At 33.3% G+C, this 21,105-nt stretch overlaps 1 protein-coding gene across 1 annotated transcript in view; it reads left to right on the top strand.

Annotated features, from left to right (window-relative positions):
• Positions 1-21,105, top strand: part of uvrag (UV radiation resistance associated gene) — a 242,107-nt gene that overhangs the window by 41,942 nt on the left and 179,060 nt on the right. The window contains exon 7 of the mRNA XM_056466831.1: positions 20,925-21,030. Within this exon, the coding sequence (XP_056322806.1) occupies positions 20,925-21,030 (106 nt within the window). The remainder of the gene's footprint in view (positions 1-20,924; positions 21,031-21,105) is intronic.

Below are 21,105 nucleotides of genomic sequence, written 5' to 3'. Positions count from 1 at the left end.
TTTTAGTGTGAATAAAATGCTGTTTATGTTGACATCAGTCTACATGAAACGTTCACGTAGACCATGTTCATTTAGAACTCCACTTTCAATTCTCCTTTGGCATGTGCTCTAGAGGTGAACATGTGCTTAATGTTTTTCCCTGTCTGTTGCTTTGGATGGTCGTAATGTTTTAATACAAATTTATGTAAAGCTCATAATGGAGCTCGGTCCCGAAGCTGTAGTAATGTCTGGTCAGCTGGATTTGAGTAACTCCTCGCTGTGAGTTGGAGGATCTGAACATTTTTCGGACCTAAAAAACAGCAAATCTGCAGCTTACATGATCTAAGATGCAGATCTAGACCTCCTGTAGCTGGCTTTTCCAGAAAGATTTTCCCAGCTTGGTCCAGTTACGGAATATATGAATAAATTAATGCTTTTGGCTCATATTAAGTAATTGCATTGTTTCGTTGATTGATCAGCATAAGGCAATATGTAATATTGGTCAATTTTAATGCAAAAAATAGCATTTTATTAAGATTAACATATGAAAACGTTTATGTTTGAACAATAACTAGCACAAATGTTTGGGTTTGAAAATAAATGATTGTAAAAATAAAAAAAAATGGGCTGGTATAAGTTTCTGACGGTATGATAACCTTAAATAAAAAATCACGGTTTCACAGTATTACGGTATTGTGTTTGTGCAGTAAAATAATTTCTTTTTAAACTTAGTAAAAAAAAAAAAAAACTACTTTTTTCCCCATTTAACACAATATATTACATTTTAGAAAACATTTCACAATATTTTGGAACAGTAAACATGTCAGGCTACATAGTTAAAATAAACCGTTGACTTAAACTATCTTGATTAGCTTCAAAAACACAGATTTCCTTACAAAACATAAAAAAAACACTTTAAAAAACCTTTACATATATCTTAGAAATGGTTTAACAAAATATTTTTGCAGTTTTAATACCTTGACTTTTCCAAATTACGGTAAACCTTGAAAAAAGTTATCATCCCATGCCTAAAGGTAACACAATCAAACAATACATTAGACCAGGGGTCACCAACCCTGTTCCTGGAGAGCTACCTTACTTCAGTTTTTAGCTGCAACCCTAACCAAACACACCTGTCTGTAATTATAAAGTCCTGCTTCAGGTCCTAATTTATTGGTTCAGGTGTGTTTGATTAAGGTTGGAGCTGAAATCTGCAGGAAGGTAGATCTCCAGCAACAGGGTTGGAGACCCCTCTATTATACAAGCACTGCGATTTTTGTTTTTAGCTACTTTTTAAGCACTCTAATCGATTTGTATTTTCTAATTTTACCAGATAAATTCATGGTTATTCTCATTCTTTAGACTTGACACATTGACAAAACAAACCAACTGAACTAAAGAGTTACAACTGAAGTACAAATCTATTCACATTTTAGGCAGAATCCCTTCTTTCTAATTGGAGACAATAACTCTACTTATCATCCACCCTGATCTTTCCTGCTTTCAAAAACAACGACGCCAAAATGTATTTTTAAATGGGACTCTTATTGAGCAGAAATGAGCACAGATGATGTAATGGCGAGGTGTGGAAAGGGATCGCTCGTACTCCGCAAACACCAGGCAGGAATGTCAGAGCCCAAAATATTTCCATTGAGCACAATCTTATCAGCTTCTCCAGCGCTGGAGACAATGGCGATCTCTGAGGTGTGTGGAGACGCAGGCGTGTGTTGACATTCTCCTGCTCTCAGCGGCAGGTACGGGTTCAGTGTCTATAACAGGCCTGTTTGTTTGCTTTTCCGTTCAGGCTCACATCCCTACCAGTTGTTTGCACTCTGGATTTTTTCCGTGTCGTGTCACTTGCTCATTGAGCAACAAAAGTCTTTTTCTTTTCTTCTTCTTTTTGTGTGTGAAAGATATATGGATGTAGGTGAACTGATGTGGTGTTTTTGTGAGCACCACCCAACATAGATAGAAAAAAGCTTATTTTCATTTCCCGTAGGTCTTAGTACACAATGTAATTACAAAAAAGTCAAGCCTTTAAAGAAAAATGCTAATGGTCAAGACGCTAATGGTCTAATCCGATTCAATGATGTGTTCTAAGCTAAAAGTGCTCCCGCCACACTCTGAGATCAGCTGAATGGATTCAACAACGGTAAACTCAACTTTTTACCTCTAGGTGACTTGTAAAATTAGCCTATTTACCAAAAAGTGGAGTGTTCCTTTAAATATTTAAACAAATAATCCAATATAATGAGCAGAGCAAAGACATTTTTTTTTAACAAATAGTTTTTTTTTTTTCCAAGTTGCTCACACTCTGGCAACTTTTCTTTTGACGTAGGTTTTAGTACACAATGTGGCTACAGAAAAGTCAAGCTTTAAATAGGAAAAAGTATCACTTTTTTTTTCCTGAACTAGATGCTAATGGTCCAATCCAATTCAATGATGTATGCTAAGCTAAGCTAAAAAGTGCTCCCGCCAGACGCTGAGATCGGCTGAATGGATTAAAATATTGCAAACTCAACTTTTTTTTTAAACTCTGGGTGACTTGTGAAATGAGCCTGTTTCCAAAAAAGTGGAGTGTTCCTTTAAATATTTAAATAATTCAAAATAACGAGCAGAGCAAAGAAATAAGATTTTTAACAAATAGTTTTTTTCAAGGTGCTTGCACTCTGGATTTTAGAAGAGAGCAACGTTTATTTTTCCGTAGGTCTTAGTACACAATGTAACTACAGATTAGTTGAGCTTTAAATAAGAGAATTATCAAAATATAGTTTTTCTGAGCGAGATGCTAATGGTCTAATCCGATTCAATGATTTATGCTAAGCTAAGCTAAAGTGCTCCCGCCACTCTGGATTGGCTGAATGGATTTAAAAATGTTAAACCCAATTTTTTTTAACTAGGTGACTTGTAAAAGAAGCCTTTTCCAAAAAAAGTGGAGTGTTCCTTTAAATATTTAAACATAAAAATCCAAAATAATGAGAGCAAAGAAATTTTTTAACAAATTGTTGCTTGTTTTTAAAAAAAGTTGCTTGCACTTTGGATTTTAGAAAATAGCAACTTCTCTTTTCATGTAGGTCTTAGTACATGATATAACTACAGAAAAGCCGAGCTTTAAATAGAAAAAGTATCAATATTAAAATATATAATTTTTTTTCTGAGCAAGATGCTAATGGTCTAATCTGATTCAATGATTTATGCTAAGCTAAGCTAAAAGTGCTTCAAGTGCTAAAGGAGCCAGATCCAGAGATTGGCTGAATGGTTTCAAAATGGTAAAACTCAACTCTGTAACTCTGGTTGACTTGTAAAATGAGCCTGTTTCCAAAAACGTGGAGTGTTCCTTTAAATATTTAAACAAATAATCCAAAATAATGAGCAGAGCAACTTTTTTCAAGTTGCTTGCACTCCGGATTTTTTCCTGTCACATCACTTTCTCACTTTGTATTTTTGTTTCTTTTTCTTTTTGGTGAAGGATATTTGGATGCAGGTGAACAGATGTGCTGTGTTTTTGTGAGCACCACCCAATATATTGTATTTTTTGCGTGTGTTATCTATGATTTATGTACTGTGATTATAATTATTAGCCTGCGGTGAAAAGTGTATCAATCAGTGACACTATATCAGGTATAATCATACCAGTGCAATGCTTTTTGGCAGGTTGATTGTAACATTACTTTTGACTTTTAAGCAAATTAGACATGATATGCTAGCAGATCTTTGGCTTTTTGACTGTGTGTGACCTGTGTCTCCAGGAGGGGAAAGAGGATGTGTAGGAACGGCAAAAACAACAGAGGACTGACTGTCACTTGATATGAGGGCATTTATCAGCATTTGAACAAACAGAAAAAGAGACAGAAAACATTTTTCATCCCTTAGTTTTGTAGATACCAGCGAGACAGACTGTATTTCATTTCCTTTCTTTGTCTTTACACACACACACACACACACACACACTCACAGACACACAACGTGATCCGTGGAATGTTCCTTAGAAGCAGCTGTTTAAAGGGAAAGTTCACCCAAAACTGAAAGTTCTGTCATCATTTAGGCACTCTTCACAAGAAGATATTTTGAAGAATGTTGGAAAGCGATAATCTTTGACTTCCAAAGTGTGTGTGTTTTTTTTTTCGACTATGGATTTCAATGGTTACTGTTTGTTCAAATCGTAGTTTTTTTTTTGTCCAACAGAATATAGAAACTCATAAAATATATAAATAGTGAGTACATTTTCATTTTTGTGAGAACTTATCCAAAAAAGGTGAAAGGATGAGAAGTAATTTAATTTAATTTGAAAATAGTTAAACTAAGTTTTTACATTTTTTAAAAAATAATTTAATAAAAAAAATAAATTCATTTAGTTTTGTTTTAAGTTTTTGTGTTTGTTTTTGTTTTGTTTAATGATTGTTTTATTATTATTTTATTAATATTTTGAACATTTTTGATTTGAGCAATTGAGTCAGACAAGTTAATTCTTAATTAGGGTTGGGTTGCCCCGCCCCTGTTGTAGTAGCAACCCGCTCGCGGAAAATACACACACACAGCCCCGTTTACACTAATATGTCTCAGATGTAAAATGCCATTTTAGAACAAAAATGATCCACGTCCACACTTGCATTTCACCTAGCATTTCTGAAAAGCCCCCTTTTCACACTATACTGCTGAAAACGCACATCACTTGACCACACACACACACACACACACACACACACACACTCTGGCATGGGCTACAGCATATGTGCATGTCTGAGCTCCAGCAGTCAGCGGGTGCTTTGAGCACAAAACCCCAGCGAGCAGTGCACATCAGACTGTTTTTCAAGGATGCACCGCTGGATGGCATCTCACTATAGTTGTTAAACGTGATATTTATTCTTGTGTCTCTCTAACAACACGTCAGTCTTTTGAATCTATCAGGTAATGTGTCACAGCGTCAGTACACTGCTTCCATCTTTCACTCTCATGCTTGTAAGTAGTAATTTTAGCGAAAACCTCAGATACTGTTGGTTGGTGGATGTTGGTTGTGCACCTTTTTTACCAACCAAGTTTGTCGACGCCATTATAACGACACAGATCACTCTGCCTATTCATGCCAGAGTTCTGCGGAAAAAGTGATTGACAGATGGTAACTTGTGTGTAACTTATCTTTATTCATTTATGATTCGGTAAAACAAAGACCATGCGGGTCAGGTAATAAATAATTAATTCACTGCCACCTATGATGACGATGCCATCGTCCATCACAATGTTTTACATTAGACATTGTACGATGCCAAAAACCCTACTCTTATTATACTGGTTTATGTTGTGCTTTCTAAAATAACATCCTTATGTATTAATAAAAACGTAACTCGTTATTAGTATTGTTAGTAAGATATTTGGTTATTTTTTTCTGACATTTAAGCATTTTTCCACAATCCGTTTTGCTAATTTCAGATTCACAGTTTTATTTAATTAATGTACAAAATATTATTCATTATTAATTTTATTTATTATAATAATATTAGTTAAAATATGCTAATAATTATTTAGTTCAATTCTTTTTATTTTAGCGTTCATATTTGTTAACAGAAACAATTTGTTGTTTTTTATTTTTTTTTGCTGTTAATTTTTTTAGAAACTGGTCAAAACATACAAAAATAGTTCGTTTTAATTTTAGAATGTAGAAAACTATAAAAAACTAATGCAAATAACTAATACGGAATATTTACAAATACTGTAACAGTAGATAAATACTAAAAGAAAGATATAGGACGAACAAGTTGTAGAAAACGTAAACTAGTTTATAAAATAAAATGAAAACGCTTTGCTTTTGCAACATGTATATTAATATTATAAAATGTTATAACAGCTAAAGGTAAAAACACAGACAAAGTTTTGAAGATGAAACGAAATTACAAAAAAAAGCTAGCATAAGAAAAGGCAGCTGGACATGAACAGCAGTAAGATCATTATGTGTTTGTATCATGCAGTGGGCTGTTCAAGATCTTCATCTTTACCAGCAGCCAACAATGCCACATTTGGACAGCAGATTGTAATTGGGTTTGACAAGCTCCAGTCTTTCTAGGCCATTCAGGATATGACATGAGGTGGCCGTCTAAACCTCCCAGAGCGCATCTTTGTTCTTGTCATGATGCATCTGTGCGTCTTTGTTTTCATTTGCTGTTGTATCTTCCGCCTGGCTTTACAAGGCTGCACTGCTGTCTTGCAAACAAACACTAGTGGAGATTTATTTGGTTGTCATTGAACGGTAAATACATAAACACATCGCCAGAGGTAAATGTGGGAGAGAAAAGTAAAAAAAAATTTCAATGTCTACTGTTTACAATAACACGTCTTTGTTCTCATTCCAGCGACTCTGTGATGAATTAATTTCTGTCTCAGGTCATGGAGTTAATGCTTTTCTAATTTTTTATTTTTATTTTTTGCATGCTTTTTATGTCTCTGAAAATAGTAACATTGTTTAAAATTTCCTGTGAGATTAAAAAAAACTATGGTGTTTTCATGTATAGTTTTTTTTGCATACATTCTGATCTCATTAGTCACAAGAAAAATAAGTTATATATAAGCTTTGGGAACAAGCGCTGTTAAATTTTTGCATTAAATTAAATTAAATTAAATTAAATTAAATTAAATTAAATTAAATTAAATTAAATTAAATTAAATTAAATTAAATTAAATTAAATTAAATTAAATTAAATTAAATTTCATTTCATTTCATTTCATTTTGTTTTCACATACATTTTAATCTCAATAGTAATATAGTAGTACTAGTAAAAATACTCACCAAAAACCAGTTCCAAAGTCATTTATAAATCACAAATAAATGGCAACAGCAATATTTCTAAAAGTAAAATAAAAAATAAATAAAAATGTATTCCTTAAAAAAAGTAAAAAAAAAAAAAAAATAACATTAAATAAATAAAAAAAATAAATAAAAATAAATAAATAAAAGCTTTGGGAACAAGCGCTGTTGTAAAGGTATTTTGCAGTATTTTATTTTGATTTAATTTAATTTATTTTTATTTTATATTATTTGTGTTTTGTTTTGTTTCACATACATTCTAATCTCATTAGTGTCAAGAACAACAAAAAGCTAGTAAAAACACCCCCCAAAACAAGTTCCTAAGTCACTTATAAATCACAAATAAATGACCACAATATTTCTAAAAGTCCTAAAATAAAAAAGAATTCTTAAAAAAAAAGGTACATTTAAAAAATAGATGAAAAATAGTTAACTATATGAAAATTGTTAAAATCATGTGTTTGTGGAGAAGAGTAAAAGCACACCCTTACATTTACGTGATTAAATGTTGAGTTGATTTTTGTACTGTTTACTTCTACCAACAAAGAAATTGTTAATTTCCAACCCGCATTGTGAAAAGTAGAAAAAAAACCTGACTTTAATACAGCTACTGTAGTAATCTATTACTGCATTTCATTTTCTTCCGATGTCAATCTCAATTCTTTACCCCAGTTATTTTTTAACTGTATCCTTCGCCAGAAATAAAGTAGTTTTGATTGTTTATGTTTGTGTTCCAGCGTGTGTTTGATGTCTGAGCCGAAGTTGTCCTTCTCTGAATGCCCTTCTCTGATTGGCTGAGGGAGATAGGTGTTGACTGGCAGATGGATGATAAGAGTGCAGACATGCATGAAATCCGATTGGACGATAACTGCAGCTCACCTGAGGGAAGTGGCCTATCAGATTTCTCAATCATGGCCATGATAAATCTGTCAAATCAGCTTTGACTTGACTTATCGACGTGCCATATCACCCTGCATATAACGAGAGAGAGACACGGCTGATAAAAAAATAATAATATTTTTCCTGCCGCTGTGTGAACTTGTCACAGGGCAGGTTTTAAAGGCCTGCTGATTTATGCCCTGGTCAGCACATGCTGATGCTTCTGGGAAAAGTGTTTGAGGCCCCAAAATATGAACAAGAGGGTGTAGTTTTTCAGGAAACATGAGGGGATATAGGGTTGCATGATATTTAATTTTTCTGTGATAAACATTGCAATATAAATATAGTTTCAGAAGATGGTTTGAATTGCTCTCTTTGATGGTTTTCTGGACAGTCTCACAGTATTTAGGTACAGAAATTGAATAATCACAATGCAAAAAAAGCTTTGGTCTTGTTTCTAGTACAAATATCTAAAAATTCTTAGAAGTAAAAATATTGTTTTGTTTTCACCTTTAGAAGAAATGTCAAAATTAAGAGTTTTTCCTTAAAATAAGCAAAATTATCTGACAAAGTTCTACGATTTTTAAAATATAAATTGTATAAATACTTAAATACAATTAATCTTTGTTACACCTCCGAACATTAGTGGTGTAACGAGAAGCATGAGATCACAGTTCTCATGCTTCGGATCACATTATGGTTTTTTTAGTCATTTTTCGGGGGAGGAGACAAATGTAATTTGCTTTCCATTTATTACAAAAACAGCACTGCAAGAAACTTTTGGTTTTAATGAACAGAACTTAGAACATGTAATTTTATTAAAAAATAAAATGAAGAAATTATCAGCTGAATAAAAATAAATAGTAAAATATTCAGTAAATATTGTGAAAAATTCCCTGTTACTACTACTGTTGCTGATAATGCTGAATGTATAAATCTAACATTATAATTTATACAACCCATATTAATTTTTTTAAGTCAAGTTAAATAAATAAGACGTAATTAAACGGTGGTTTTAATCTTTACCATAAACATCAGTGGTTATATCTAAACAATGAACTGTTATCCCAATATTTCTATGTTATTTGATTGTTTGAGCCTTCATAAATAACTCAAAATACTTGAGACTAAATCTCTTTCTTGATTTGCGTTTTTCAAACAGATTCAAATGCAGTGATTCGAAGGATTAATAAACATATGCAAATCACCATAATTGGTCATTTATGTTGCGTGGTGTTGAGATCCTGATCTTTCAATGATTAATCGTACAGCTTACACTCAATGCATTAATGTAAACAAGTAGTGACAGAAAACACCTTTAATAACCTAAGAAACCCACCACATCCCGAATAACCAACCACAACTTGTTCTGTCATCATTATATTTTACAGGAAAGCCTAAATGTTAGGCCGTTTTCATAATTCACATAGTTTCATAGATGTGATTTAAATGATGCTAGAGGTGATCTCTCTGCCATCGTTACAAATTTAGGATTAATTGACCAGTAAAAAAAATAATTAATCCACAAGTCACGTGTGTTCCACATGTGTTGTTTTTTAATGTTTTAAACTCTTGAAATGATCAGTCACAGGCAAAACAATAAACTTTCACGTTATTATGGTTAAACTTAGCAGTGACTTAGCAGTGAAATGTCTTCTGTGGCTTCTGGTCAACTATGATTCAGACTCAACATTGCATATCCTGCGATGTGACTATTGTGGATGCGCACAATGCGATATCTATGCTGAAATGATATATTGTGCAGCCCTAGAGGAATATATGCAGTTATAGAAATGCTAGCTTTCGTTATGTAGCGTTCTATACAGTTTATCACAATAGATGTTGTGTAGACGAGCATAAAACCCTTTCTTTTCCTAAACTTTATTCTGATTTAAATGGTGTTTGTTAACAATAAATCAGTCAGAATTATTAGCTCTCCTAATTAATTAGCCCCCCTGTTTATATTTTTCCTCAATTTCTGTTTAACAGAAATTTATTTTTTCAACACATTTCTAAACATAATAGTTTTAATAACTCTTTTCTAATAATTGATTTATTTTATCTTTGCCCTGATGACAGTACATAATATTTTGCTAGATATTTTAGGATATTAGAATTCAGCTTAAAGTGCATTTTAAAGGATTAACTAGGTTAATTAGGCAAGTTAGGGTAATTAGGCAAATCATTGTATAACGATGGTTTGTTCTGTAGACAGTCGGAAAAAAATATTGCCTAAGGGGACTAATAATTTGACCTTAAAATGTTTTTTTTTTAAAACAAAAACTGCTTTTATTCTAGCTGAAATAAAACAAGTAAGACTTTCTCCAGAAGAAAAAATATAGGAAATACTGTGAAAAACTCCTTGCTTTGTTAAACATCAGTCAATCAATTATTCGTTCAATCGAGGTCGATTCTTGATCATTCCTCTCCACAAAGTTCTATTAATCGCCGCTCTTTGGGTTTGCGTATGCTCATGTTGGTATCAGATTTGACAATATTGAGTCAACGAGTTCTTGGGCGGCCTTTCCTCCTACTTCCACTGACCATTCCCAGCATGACTGCCTTCTCGAGTGAATTGCTGCGCATGACATGGCCAAAATAGGATAATTTCTGTTTGGTAATCTTTGCTTCCAGTTAGGTCTTTGGCTTGATGCACCCTAGCACTTCTTTGTGATTTTCGTTGTTCACGGGATGCACAACAGTCTCCTCCAACACCACAACTCGAAGGCGTAGATCTTTTTTCTGTCTGTCTTCTTAATCGTCCAGGATCTCGCAGCCATAAGTTGCTATGGGGAAGACAATCGCATTGACTAGCCTTGCTTTAGTTGCAATGCTGATGTCCTTACTTTTCCAGATGGCATTCCTGCTCACCATTGTTAAACATAATTTGGGAAATATTTGAAAAAGAAAACAAAAATGTACAGGACAGCTAATAATTCTGACTTCAACTATATGCATTTGTAGAAATGCTAGCTTTCATTATGCAGTGTTCTATACAAGTTATCACATTAGATGTTGTGTAGACGATCATAAAACCCTTCTTTTTCCAAACCTTTATTCTCTTTTAGATGGGGTTTGTTAACGACCGTTGTTTGAGCTGTGTGGAGAAATGACAGGTCTTTGCAGATGTAGAGCAGTTTAGCGTGTAGTTTTGGGCTTGTGTGGTCACAGGAGGGCCGAAACGTAACCCAGATGAATTGCTAAGGGAGTATTAGACTGCATTGTTTCGCTTTGCTGATATTGGCGCTTAACCTTTGTCAACAAACTCTTTGAATTCTTTAACGCTAGTCATAGGAGAATCTTGATGGCGTGGATCAGAATCTGGCCATCTCTCGGCTAATTCTTGGACGTCTAATTGGATCACTGCAGTTTGACGATTGTTAACGAATGATGTGTGTGGTAATGAAGTCATCAGACTGAGAGCATTTGGGAGAAACGTGTGGTAGAAACAGCATAAAGCTCTGTCATGAAGGAATTATAACCTCCGCCAATGGATTAAAAAAAGGCCACACAGATGAGATGCAATTCAAGGTCTCTGTCAGCATGTGAAAATCTCTCTGTTATATTCAATGTAACATTTTTCATTTCCCCAGGACTCATCAAAATTAAGAAACCTGATAAAATTAATGATTTTTAAGAACATTTGCTACTTTTCTATGGACAGTCCCATCTCTAATTATAAGGCGAAAGTCTATTTTTCCACATTTTCCAAAAACAGTCCCATTAGGCTTTTTACACGTCACACTTTTTTTTGTGTGTGTTGGCATAAAAAGGTCTGTAAAACACAAAGTTGGTCCAAAGAAAGTTATTTTCTATTTCAATAAGCACTGTTTAAGTGTCCTGGTGAGTTTAAACGGTGATGTTTCATAGGTTTAATTTACTGGAACTAGGCATGGGCCGGTATAAGACTTTGGCTTGATAACCTTAGATAAAAATATTGCGGTTTCACGGTATTGTGATGATTATGATTACTAAATGTTCTTTTTTAAATATGAGTAAAAAAATAACATTTTCCCCAATAAACACAATTTAATTTATTTTAAGAAACATTTAAAATATTAAATTGATTATTCTTATTTTTATGTGCATTTTGGATATGCGCATTAAAAAAACGGTTGATGGAAACGCCAAGATGCGCATACTTTTTAAAAATGGACATAAAAAACATATAGGCATAACTGAGTAAAATAAACTTTTTATTCGATAAGAAAAGATGCGAATAAACTACCAGGGAAACACTTTTACCGAACAAATTCCTGTATGTACATTTAAAAAGTCATGTGATTTTGTTATAAGAGATCATGTGATGATAAAAATGTGTGTGAATGGACAAACCAGCAGGCTGAGCACATTGTAAAACATCTGAAATGTGTTTTTGGTCATTCTAAAATGCCTTAACAATCTCAGTATTAGTGTTATTATATTAATAATTACCTCCAGAATCAAGAGCGTCTGTGCTCCGCGTCTCACGCCTTCAAATGCTACCATGCGTTCACAGCGTGTCAGGAAAGAAGTAGGAGCAAGAAGTACTGTGAAAATGGTAGGTAAATGCTGCTTTGTTTACATTTTGTATGTGTGCAGCACTAGTTCCGGTTTCTATGTGTGTAATGACAATACAGATACTGCCACCTGCTGGTTTGGAAAGATACATCCTCTCACACAGGTGCAGAAGTATGTTCTTTTTTTCAGTGAGCTGTCATTTTGCATGCAGCTATTTGGTCAAGACAGGACCAGATGCAGCCTTTGTGAGGTGATAACACATTCGGTTTTTGCCGCCACTAGTTCTTTGTTGTTAGCTTGGTGTCACTTGTGTATTTTTGATTCATGCTAAAATATTTTGTAGCATTTTGAACTGGATCATTTTTTGGAAGCTTGAGAGTTATTCTTTTTGTAAAAACTGTATAATAGGACTCCCTTAATTTTGGTTAAAGAAGTATCTTATGTTGCATTTATTTAATCAAATTACCATCAAATCAGTAGTAGTAATAGATGCCAACAATCAAAGACTTCGAGGACAACACATATCTTCATAAATAAATACACGTTGAACATGTCGCCTCACAGCAAGAAGGTTGCTGGTTTGAGCCTCGGCTGGGCCAGTTGGCATTATCTGTGTGGAGTTTGCATGTTCTCCTCTTGTTGGTGTTGGTTTCCTCCAGGTGCTCTGGTTTCCTTCACAAGTCCAAAGCCCTGCGCAATAGGTTAATTAGGTAATCTAAATTGTCTGTAGTGTATGTGTGTGAATGAGTGTATGGGTGTTTTCCAGTGATGGATTGCAGCTGTAGAGATGTCCGCCGGGTAAAACATTCTGGATAAGTTGGCGCTTCATTCTGCTGTGGCGACCCCTGATTAATAAAAGGACTAAGCTGAAAAGTAAATGAATGAATGAATTGCTGGAGTATCTGAAGCACATGCTATAAAGACTCCTCCCTTTCTGGAACGTGGGCGTGGCGCTGCAGCTCATTTACATTTAAAGAGATGAGAACTGTTTTTTTTATTTTTGCTAATATATTTATAGCATGCGATTTATACATGCAATCTTTGTAGTATTTTAAGCTGACACATACTAGGGAAGCTTGAGAGTTATTCTTTTTGTAAAAATGGTATAACAGGACTCCCTTAATGTGAAATGTGATGTGAAAGAAGTCTATTTTGATGCATTTATTTAATCAAATTACTGTAAAATCAGTAATAGTAATAGATGCCATCCATCGAAGATTTCGAGGACAACACATACATTTCATACACAAATACACTTCATTGAACATGTAGATAGACATCACCTATATACTATAAAACTGCAACTGTGTTTATATATAATAACTTTAACTGTTAAAAGCTATTCGTTACTAGTTAATAGTTAAAGTTATTAGTAACTAATAAAGATATGGTAAATAATAACCTTAACTTTTCTGAATTTGATTGTAAAGCAACAATGTGCACCTTTGGTTAAGCTGCTTTGAAGCAATAATTATTGTGAAAAGAGTTATACAAATAAACTTGAATCAGGGGCGTCGCTAGACCCCATTAACTGGGGCATGTGCCCCAGTAAAAATCGTCAGAGCCCCAGTAAATGCTTTGAGATACGATTTACCTTATATACAAGTGTATTTATTAAGAGTGGTAATTCCAGAATAAAGACGTTATTCTCTATGTGCAACCAAATCAATGCTGATGAAAGCAATGTAGTTTTATCAAAAAATGAACTGCGCATATGCGCAGAAAAAAAACATACATCACGCACCGATGAGGTATGCACCTCACGCACCGCTCCTGCTTGACGCTGACGCGCTACTCTGCTCCCAGTGTCAGTCCCAGTAGTGAACATGCATGCTGAAAAAATACCCAGTATAACAGTCTTTTATATAGAGGTGTCTGCACGCAGTGATTTTTGCAAGTCGACAAAACAAAGTTTAAATAATATGATGGTGATTTCTATTTATTTATTTATTAATTTTTTTGTATGAAGCAAAAAGGACGGATGATGAGTCAGGGAGGTGAGACTTAATAAACCTAAATCTAGGCCATGAGTTGGGTCAAAGACAACACACAACTTATAATTCTATAAAACATATGCAAATGTTTATGCAAAAGACTTCATAAATTATGTTAGCATCACTCCAGTTGTGTCTTTAGATTGTTTCCCAATTACATTTAGGATTAATTTCTGTTATTTAGATTAATAATTGTACAATAACAATAATCCTGTTATTTATTTATAATTTATATATATATATATATATATAATTATAAATAAATAACAGAAATATTGTTATTGTACAATTATTATTCTAAATAAATAACAGAAATTAATCCTATCTATCTATCTATCTATCTATCTATCTATCTATCTATCTATCTATCTATCTATCTATCTATCTATCTATCTATCTATCTATCTATCTATCTATCTATCTATCTATCTATCTATCTATATATCTATCTATATATCTATATATATATATATATATATATATATATATTTTATTGTTGTTATGTATTTATTTATTTTTTGGAGGAGGAGCTGTGCCCTAGTAGAGCTTCACGTCTAACAACGCCCCTGACTTGAATTATCACTTGAGCACGTCGCCAAATATAATATGTAGTTACAACATCATCCAGCAGGGGCTTAACAGGTTAAACCTGACTCCTTTGCTAAATCCTGGAATCTGAAGCTCTCATGAATGCATATTCTGCTATATTTTTACTGCACAACAGCTGTGGTCTGTGTGCTTATTAACTTCTGCATTGTTTCTAGTTTGTTTTCAAACCCGGCCATGTGCACTTCTGCTTCTCCTTGAGGGATTCCAGTGAGAATGTGCTAATCCTACTGTTCAGAAACACAGGGAAGAGACCATTAGCTGAGGTCGAGCAAGTGGAAAATGAGCGAGGAAAGTATGAAGCAAAGTAAATTGTACACCATCGCTGAAAGGTCGTGTGGTCGAGCTCTCAGCCGCTGATTCGATTGGGAATATGTGAACAAGACCAGCAAAAAATAGACATTGTAACCATTTTTTTTAGAAAATGGCAGCTATGCTAAAGTATAAAAGTGAACAAAAATAAAGCTGCTTAAATTTATTCTCTTCCTAGTGAGGTTTATTGTTGCTGAAAGCTCATATGAACACAATTTGGTCATGATTGATGGCTCTTATACTGATTTTATTGTTCTGGGAAAACATATTGTAATGTGAAAACAATGCTCTTCTTTACTGTAGGTTCATGGAGAGATTGTGTGTCATTTTTTGGTGTTCTTCGTGTCACAAAAATGGTATTCTGTTTTGATGTAACACTTCCAAACGGCTGCAGTTGTTGGGGAAAAAAAAGGAAATTGGCACTAGTTGAGTCAGTGTTGCTATGCTGAAATTCTCAAACAAAAACAATGACTATTTTTTAATAGGAGTGTGTGAGATTTATTGTCTGCAATGCTGTTTTTATGATGTGAGAGCTGCTGTTATCGAGTATGTCACTCACTTTGCAAACATACCAAAAAAAAAAATAATTATAAAATAGAATGTTTTGAGAGTCCTGAAGTGTTTACTGCTCAATGAAGCCTATCTGAATGATGTCTGAATATTGTTATGTTAGGGGAAAAATACTATGTATATACGGACTATTGAGGATGTGATGATTTTTTACAACAGTTCAACTAACAAGAAATAGTAGGTCAGTTATTTCAGACTAGGGCTGAGCAATTTGGCCTAAAATCTACATTTACATTTAGTCATTTAGCAGACGCTTTTATCCAAAGTGACTTACAAATGAGGACAAGGAAGCAATTTACACAACTATAAGAGCAGCAGTGAACAAGTGCTATAGGCAAGTTTCCGGTGTGAAAAAGTCTAAGAAGCAAAAGCATTAGAAATTTTTATTTGTTTATTTATTTATTTATTTATTTATTTTTTGAGAGAGTACAGTTAGTGGTATAGCCAGAGAGGCAGTTAAGATTAGGAAGGAAAGGAAGGAAATCTAAATCTCGATTTATTAAACATTTTACTCGATTACGATTAACAAACAATTATTATTATTATTATTTTTGCTCTCTCTTATAGTACACTGACAGGTTTTGTACAGTAAATATGCTCGCATATTACAAGCGAGAGATTTTTAAATGAAGGGTACATTACTTGATTTTAAAATAATTGAAGGAAACACACACTACGATCTATGATTTTTTTTTATTGAACATCAATGTTAAACAACTGAAATTAAAACACACATTACCTAAAACCAACAGTCAAATTTATTTATCATAAAAAAGTGAAAATAAATAACTTACACTTTTGCAAACAGCTATCAGGGGGTTTTATGTTTATCTGTGTTGAGTTTCTTCAAGGGTGTTTTTTTCTTAACTCTAATGTACAATTAGCTCAACCTCACTCATTCAGAGGTGGGAGCCAGCGGACGTGCAACAACTTTATCATAAGGTAAAAACACAAAACCAACCGGAGCTCCACTTCAGGACTCCACACTTGTAAACACTCCCTCCAACAGGCTTGCTGCTCTCATGCGGCTCTCCGCACTGCCCACACTCTTCACCGGACCATACGCGACCATATACGCGACCATATACGCGACCATATACGCGACCATATACGCGACCATATACGCGACCATATACGCGACCATACGCGACCATACGCGACCATACTCGACCATACGCGACCATACGCGACCATACAGTTTAGTTTTCTTTGTATCATTCAAAACATTACAATAAAATTGTAATGCAGAAAGAAATTACGTTGCAACAGACCCAACAAGAACATAAAAAACATCACTATAAACACTATAAAATCCTAACGTGATAAACAAGCTTTATAATTTCATAAAAATATAAAAATATAGTTATAAAATATAAGATATAACCTAATTAAAAGTATCTCTAAAGAGAATAACTTGATACTTAATTCCCTATTTCACCATTTGTTATAATAGTTGTAATATTAACAATTTATGCTAGTTTAACTATTTATTGATTTATTATTTTACACTAGCTATCAATATTGTTTAAGAAATGGTATTATTCAAAAGTCGTAAAATGACAGGATAAAAACTATCACGAAACCGCACTGATTTGCTCCTCAGGCTTCTGTAACGCCTGCCTGATGGCATGATACGTGACCATACGCATGCGCTCGACACAGAAGTATAAACAGAGTGGGGTCACGTGACTCCACACGTTGAAGTGAAAGTAATCGGAAAAAACGACCTGGAAAAATTTGATCAATTATAGGTTTTGAATGTTATTTTCGATTAATTGTTCAGCCCTATGTTTGACACAGCTCTGACTTTTTATTTTCTGGCATAAAGACGGTAACTTGCTAATTTTTTTAATTGAATTGTTTTGAGTGAATTATTCCGTGAATCATAGATTAAGACAGAAACTTGATGCAGTCAACTGATGGTTTTTGTGTCATTTTTATTATTATTTGTTACAAAACTTGTTTTAACCAGCCAATTATCATTTAAAAAATCCAAAATATATAAAGATTTTATTTTATTGTCAACATTGCTTACTCTATATTAAAGCATTAATATGTTCAACTCGCTTAAATTTGTAAAAACAATTAAGCTAACTTAATTTGTGTTGGCACAACATAAAGGAATTGTGTGGAACCCAGTATTTTTTACAGTGTTGGTTTGACAGAATTATTAAACCTACAAGCCCTGCAATGCCTTTCAGGTGAATTCAGAATTTCACCATACCCACTGTGATTTAAACAATGGCATATTAAAACCATTTGGTGTAGTTGTAAAACCAGATGATTCAGAAAACGAGGCACCAAATGAGAACCATGGCGCTCAATGAGGAGATCCATCTGCTGTGTTATTAATCTCCTAGCAATGCTGTTATTTATTAGAGTTTATCTTAACAAGCCCGTTGCCTTTGGGCAGTAAACAAACAATGCAAAAACAACGCCTGACCTCCCTTCAGTCCAGTGGTCCTTTCACAAGCTTTGGGTTTATTTGTTCACTGATTAATGCAAATATAAATCTGAAATCGGTCACTATGTGAGATCATCTGCTCCTCACACGCGCCAGTTCTGTTTCCATTACATCTGAGTGTGGGTTTTCACTTTTGTCCACTGTCGTTCTTTGATTGAGCTAATTCCAATCTGATTGAGATGTAAATCCTATCATCAGTGGTGTTTTAAAGGTGCTGTATGTAAGTTTTTGAGTCTTCTAAAGCATAAAAATACCATAATATGTTTGCAGATATTTAAGAAACATGCTAAGTGAACATTCTTGTTTATCTGAAAAACACTGCTAAAGTCAGATATTCTGCTTTGAAAATGTGAGTTACGTGCCGGATTGTTGTCTTTTTTGGTTCTTTTAACCTGTCCAATGTCAGTTTAGCTAATTCTATTTCAACACCCCGGGTTGCCTTGGTGGAAAGCCGCTTATTTCATTCATTCAGTCATGAAAGCTCTTAAAGTATGCGTTCGCAACCATAATGCGACCTCCAGTGGACAGTAACATCCTCCAAAATGAGACGCAGATTCAGAGTTCCACATGAGGTTATTAATTAGCAAATAATATAAATTCTATGAGCGTAAACATTAGGTGAGCAGGTTACATTGTAACCCTGTGTCCTAACAACAGGCTATGTGACGAGATTTGCAGTGATAATTTGGCTGTTTGCACTAGACGAAACACGACAGAAATGTAAATACAGCCATTCAGAAGCATGCTAAGGTTTATATTCTAATGAATACGCATTAAACCTCTTTAACAAAGTTCCATTTCAAATGGTTTGTTTTATTTTCAAGATCTGAGGTAAAGATCTGCTGCTGCTTACAGTATATGGTTATGCATGTCATGTAAAATGGCATTCAAACTCACATTATTAGCATTTAACACTGAATAAAGCACACGAGGTGTACTTGAGAGGATCATTGTCAGTTTTCTGTTGTTCAGCTGCAAGAATTAGAAGCCGTTTCTAAAATGTTCATTTCAGGTGTTGGTTAGAACAAAACTCCTTTTAATATGGGAAAATATCCCTTCTATCGTGTGCCGTTGCTTTTATTTAAAAAACAGTCAGGCACACTCCTGTTGATTTCGTCAATCTGGCAACCTGCACTTATGTGTTTTGAACCAGGTGTGCTATACCTAGTTCAACCACTAGGTGTCAAACTCATAAACTCCATCTTTATTAATGCAAATGCCCTAAAGTGGCAAAATTTCTGAGTAATTGTCATGGTCATTAAGTCATAATTTATGCAATTTTTAAATATGAATGACCTCCTTTTTTTGTAGAGATAATAAAATACATATAATAAAAATACATATTTTCATGGATATAGTACTTCACCTGCAACTGTATAAAATATCTAATACTGCAATTATACTTTGACTTAAAAAAAAAAGCAAGAACTGTTAATAAATAGTTGTGTTAGCATAAATCTAAAATATTAGCAGTGTGCTAATTCATGTTAGCAAAATGTCCTCTATATATTAAATATATAGATATAGAAAATATTAAATATTCAGAATATGTAATTTTTAAATATTTTGTATTTGTTCTTATTTTCTATAGCTATAACTTATAACTATATATATATATATAACATTTTCTTTGTTTTTACTTCTTATTATATCCCAAAATTTAGATTCTTATTGATATTATTATTTTTTTAAGGTCGCAGGCTGTTGTATATGCATTTTGTTGCATATCGTACTGTGCATTACTGTGCATGTGTCAAATACAATTTGAATTTGAATTTGCTATTAGAATTTTCGATGTCAATTCTGAAGCATGCAGGCAGAGTAAAACTCCCAATAATAACAAGATAATAAATTTTCAAATTGTTATGTCAAATGTAAATAATTTTTGCTACCTGAAATATAATAAGTGCACTGAATTTCTTTCTTTCTGAAAAACAAACTGTAAAACATATATATTTTAAATAAAATCTTGATATTATGTATCAAGTTTATATGTAAAATATTATGATATGTAACATATTATGACTTGATATTTCTAATATTTATGACATTGATGACTTGATGGACTTGATATGATGACTTAATATTATGATATGTAACGTATTATGACTTGATAATTCTAATATTTATAATATTGATTACTTGATGTTTATGATGACTGGATATTATGACTTAATATTATGATATATAAAATATTAAGACGTGATATTTATATTTATGATATTGGTGACTTATGATGATGTTTATAATGACTTGATATTGACTTAATATTGTGATATGTAAAATATTAAGACTTGATATTTATAATATTTATGAAATTGATGTCTTGATATTTAGGATGACTTGATATTATGACTTAATATTAAGATATATAAAATATTCAGACTTGATATTTATGATATTGATGACTTAATATTTATGGTGACTATATATTATGACTTAATATTATGATATGTAAAATATTAAGACTTGATGTTGTGTATTATATAATAATTTAGGACCATAATCTTTTGTTTTTTAGTTTTTAAAATGTCATGATTTTTAATATCTTTTTGTGTTGGCTTTAGTAATTTTAGCTTTAAGTTTAACTAAATGAAAATATGAGACATTTCCATGACTCTATGTAGATGGATCAGCAGTGAGATGACCACAACAGAACATCCATTGTGTCTGGCTTTTGTATTCGTAGTGTTTTCTCATGCTGTGAAAGTATTTTATTACATACTTCAGTCTCCATTAATGTCATGAAATTTTTGGGCTCCAGACCTTGGAGTCAGTTCTGTCTCAGATTCTCAATTGTGTTTTTGTGTGTTTACATCCACAGACTGCGCATGGCCCAAAGAGCCATCAAGCAGACTCAGGTGACTGTTCAGAAGATTGGGAAGGAAATTGAAGAGAAACTGAGGACAACAGCATCCTGCACAGAAAAGGTGAGAGCCTGCAAATTAAACCAGTAGAACAGTCCAGAGCTGTATCATAAAACCTTCCTACTTCTCTCATTCACT

Source organism: Danio aesculapii, chromosome 10 (genome assembly GCF_903798145.1).
Source record: "Danio aesculapii chromosome 10, fDanAes4.1, whole genome shotgun sequence".
NCBI lineage: Eukaryota > Metazoa > Chordata > Actinopteri > Cypriniformes > Danionidae > Danio > Danio aesculapii.
This window is presented reverse-complemented; position numbering and strand designations above follow the sequence as displayed.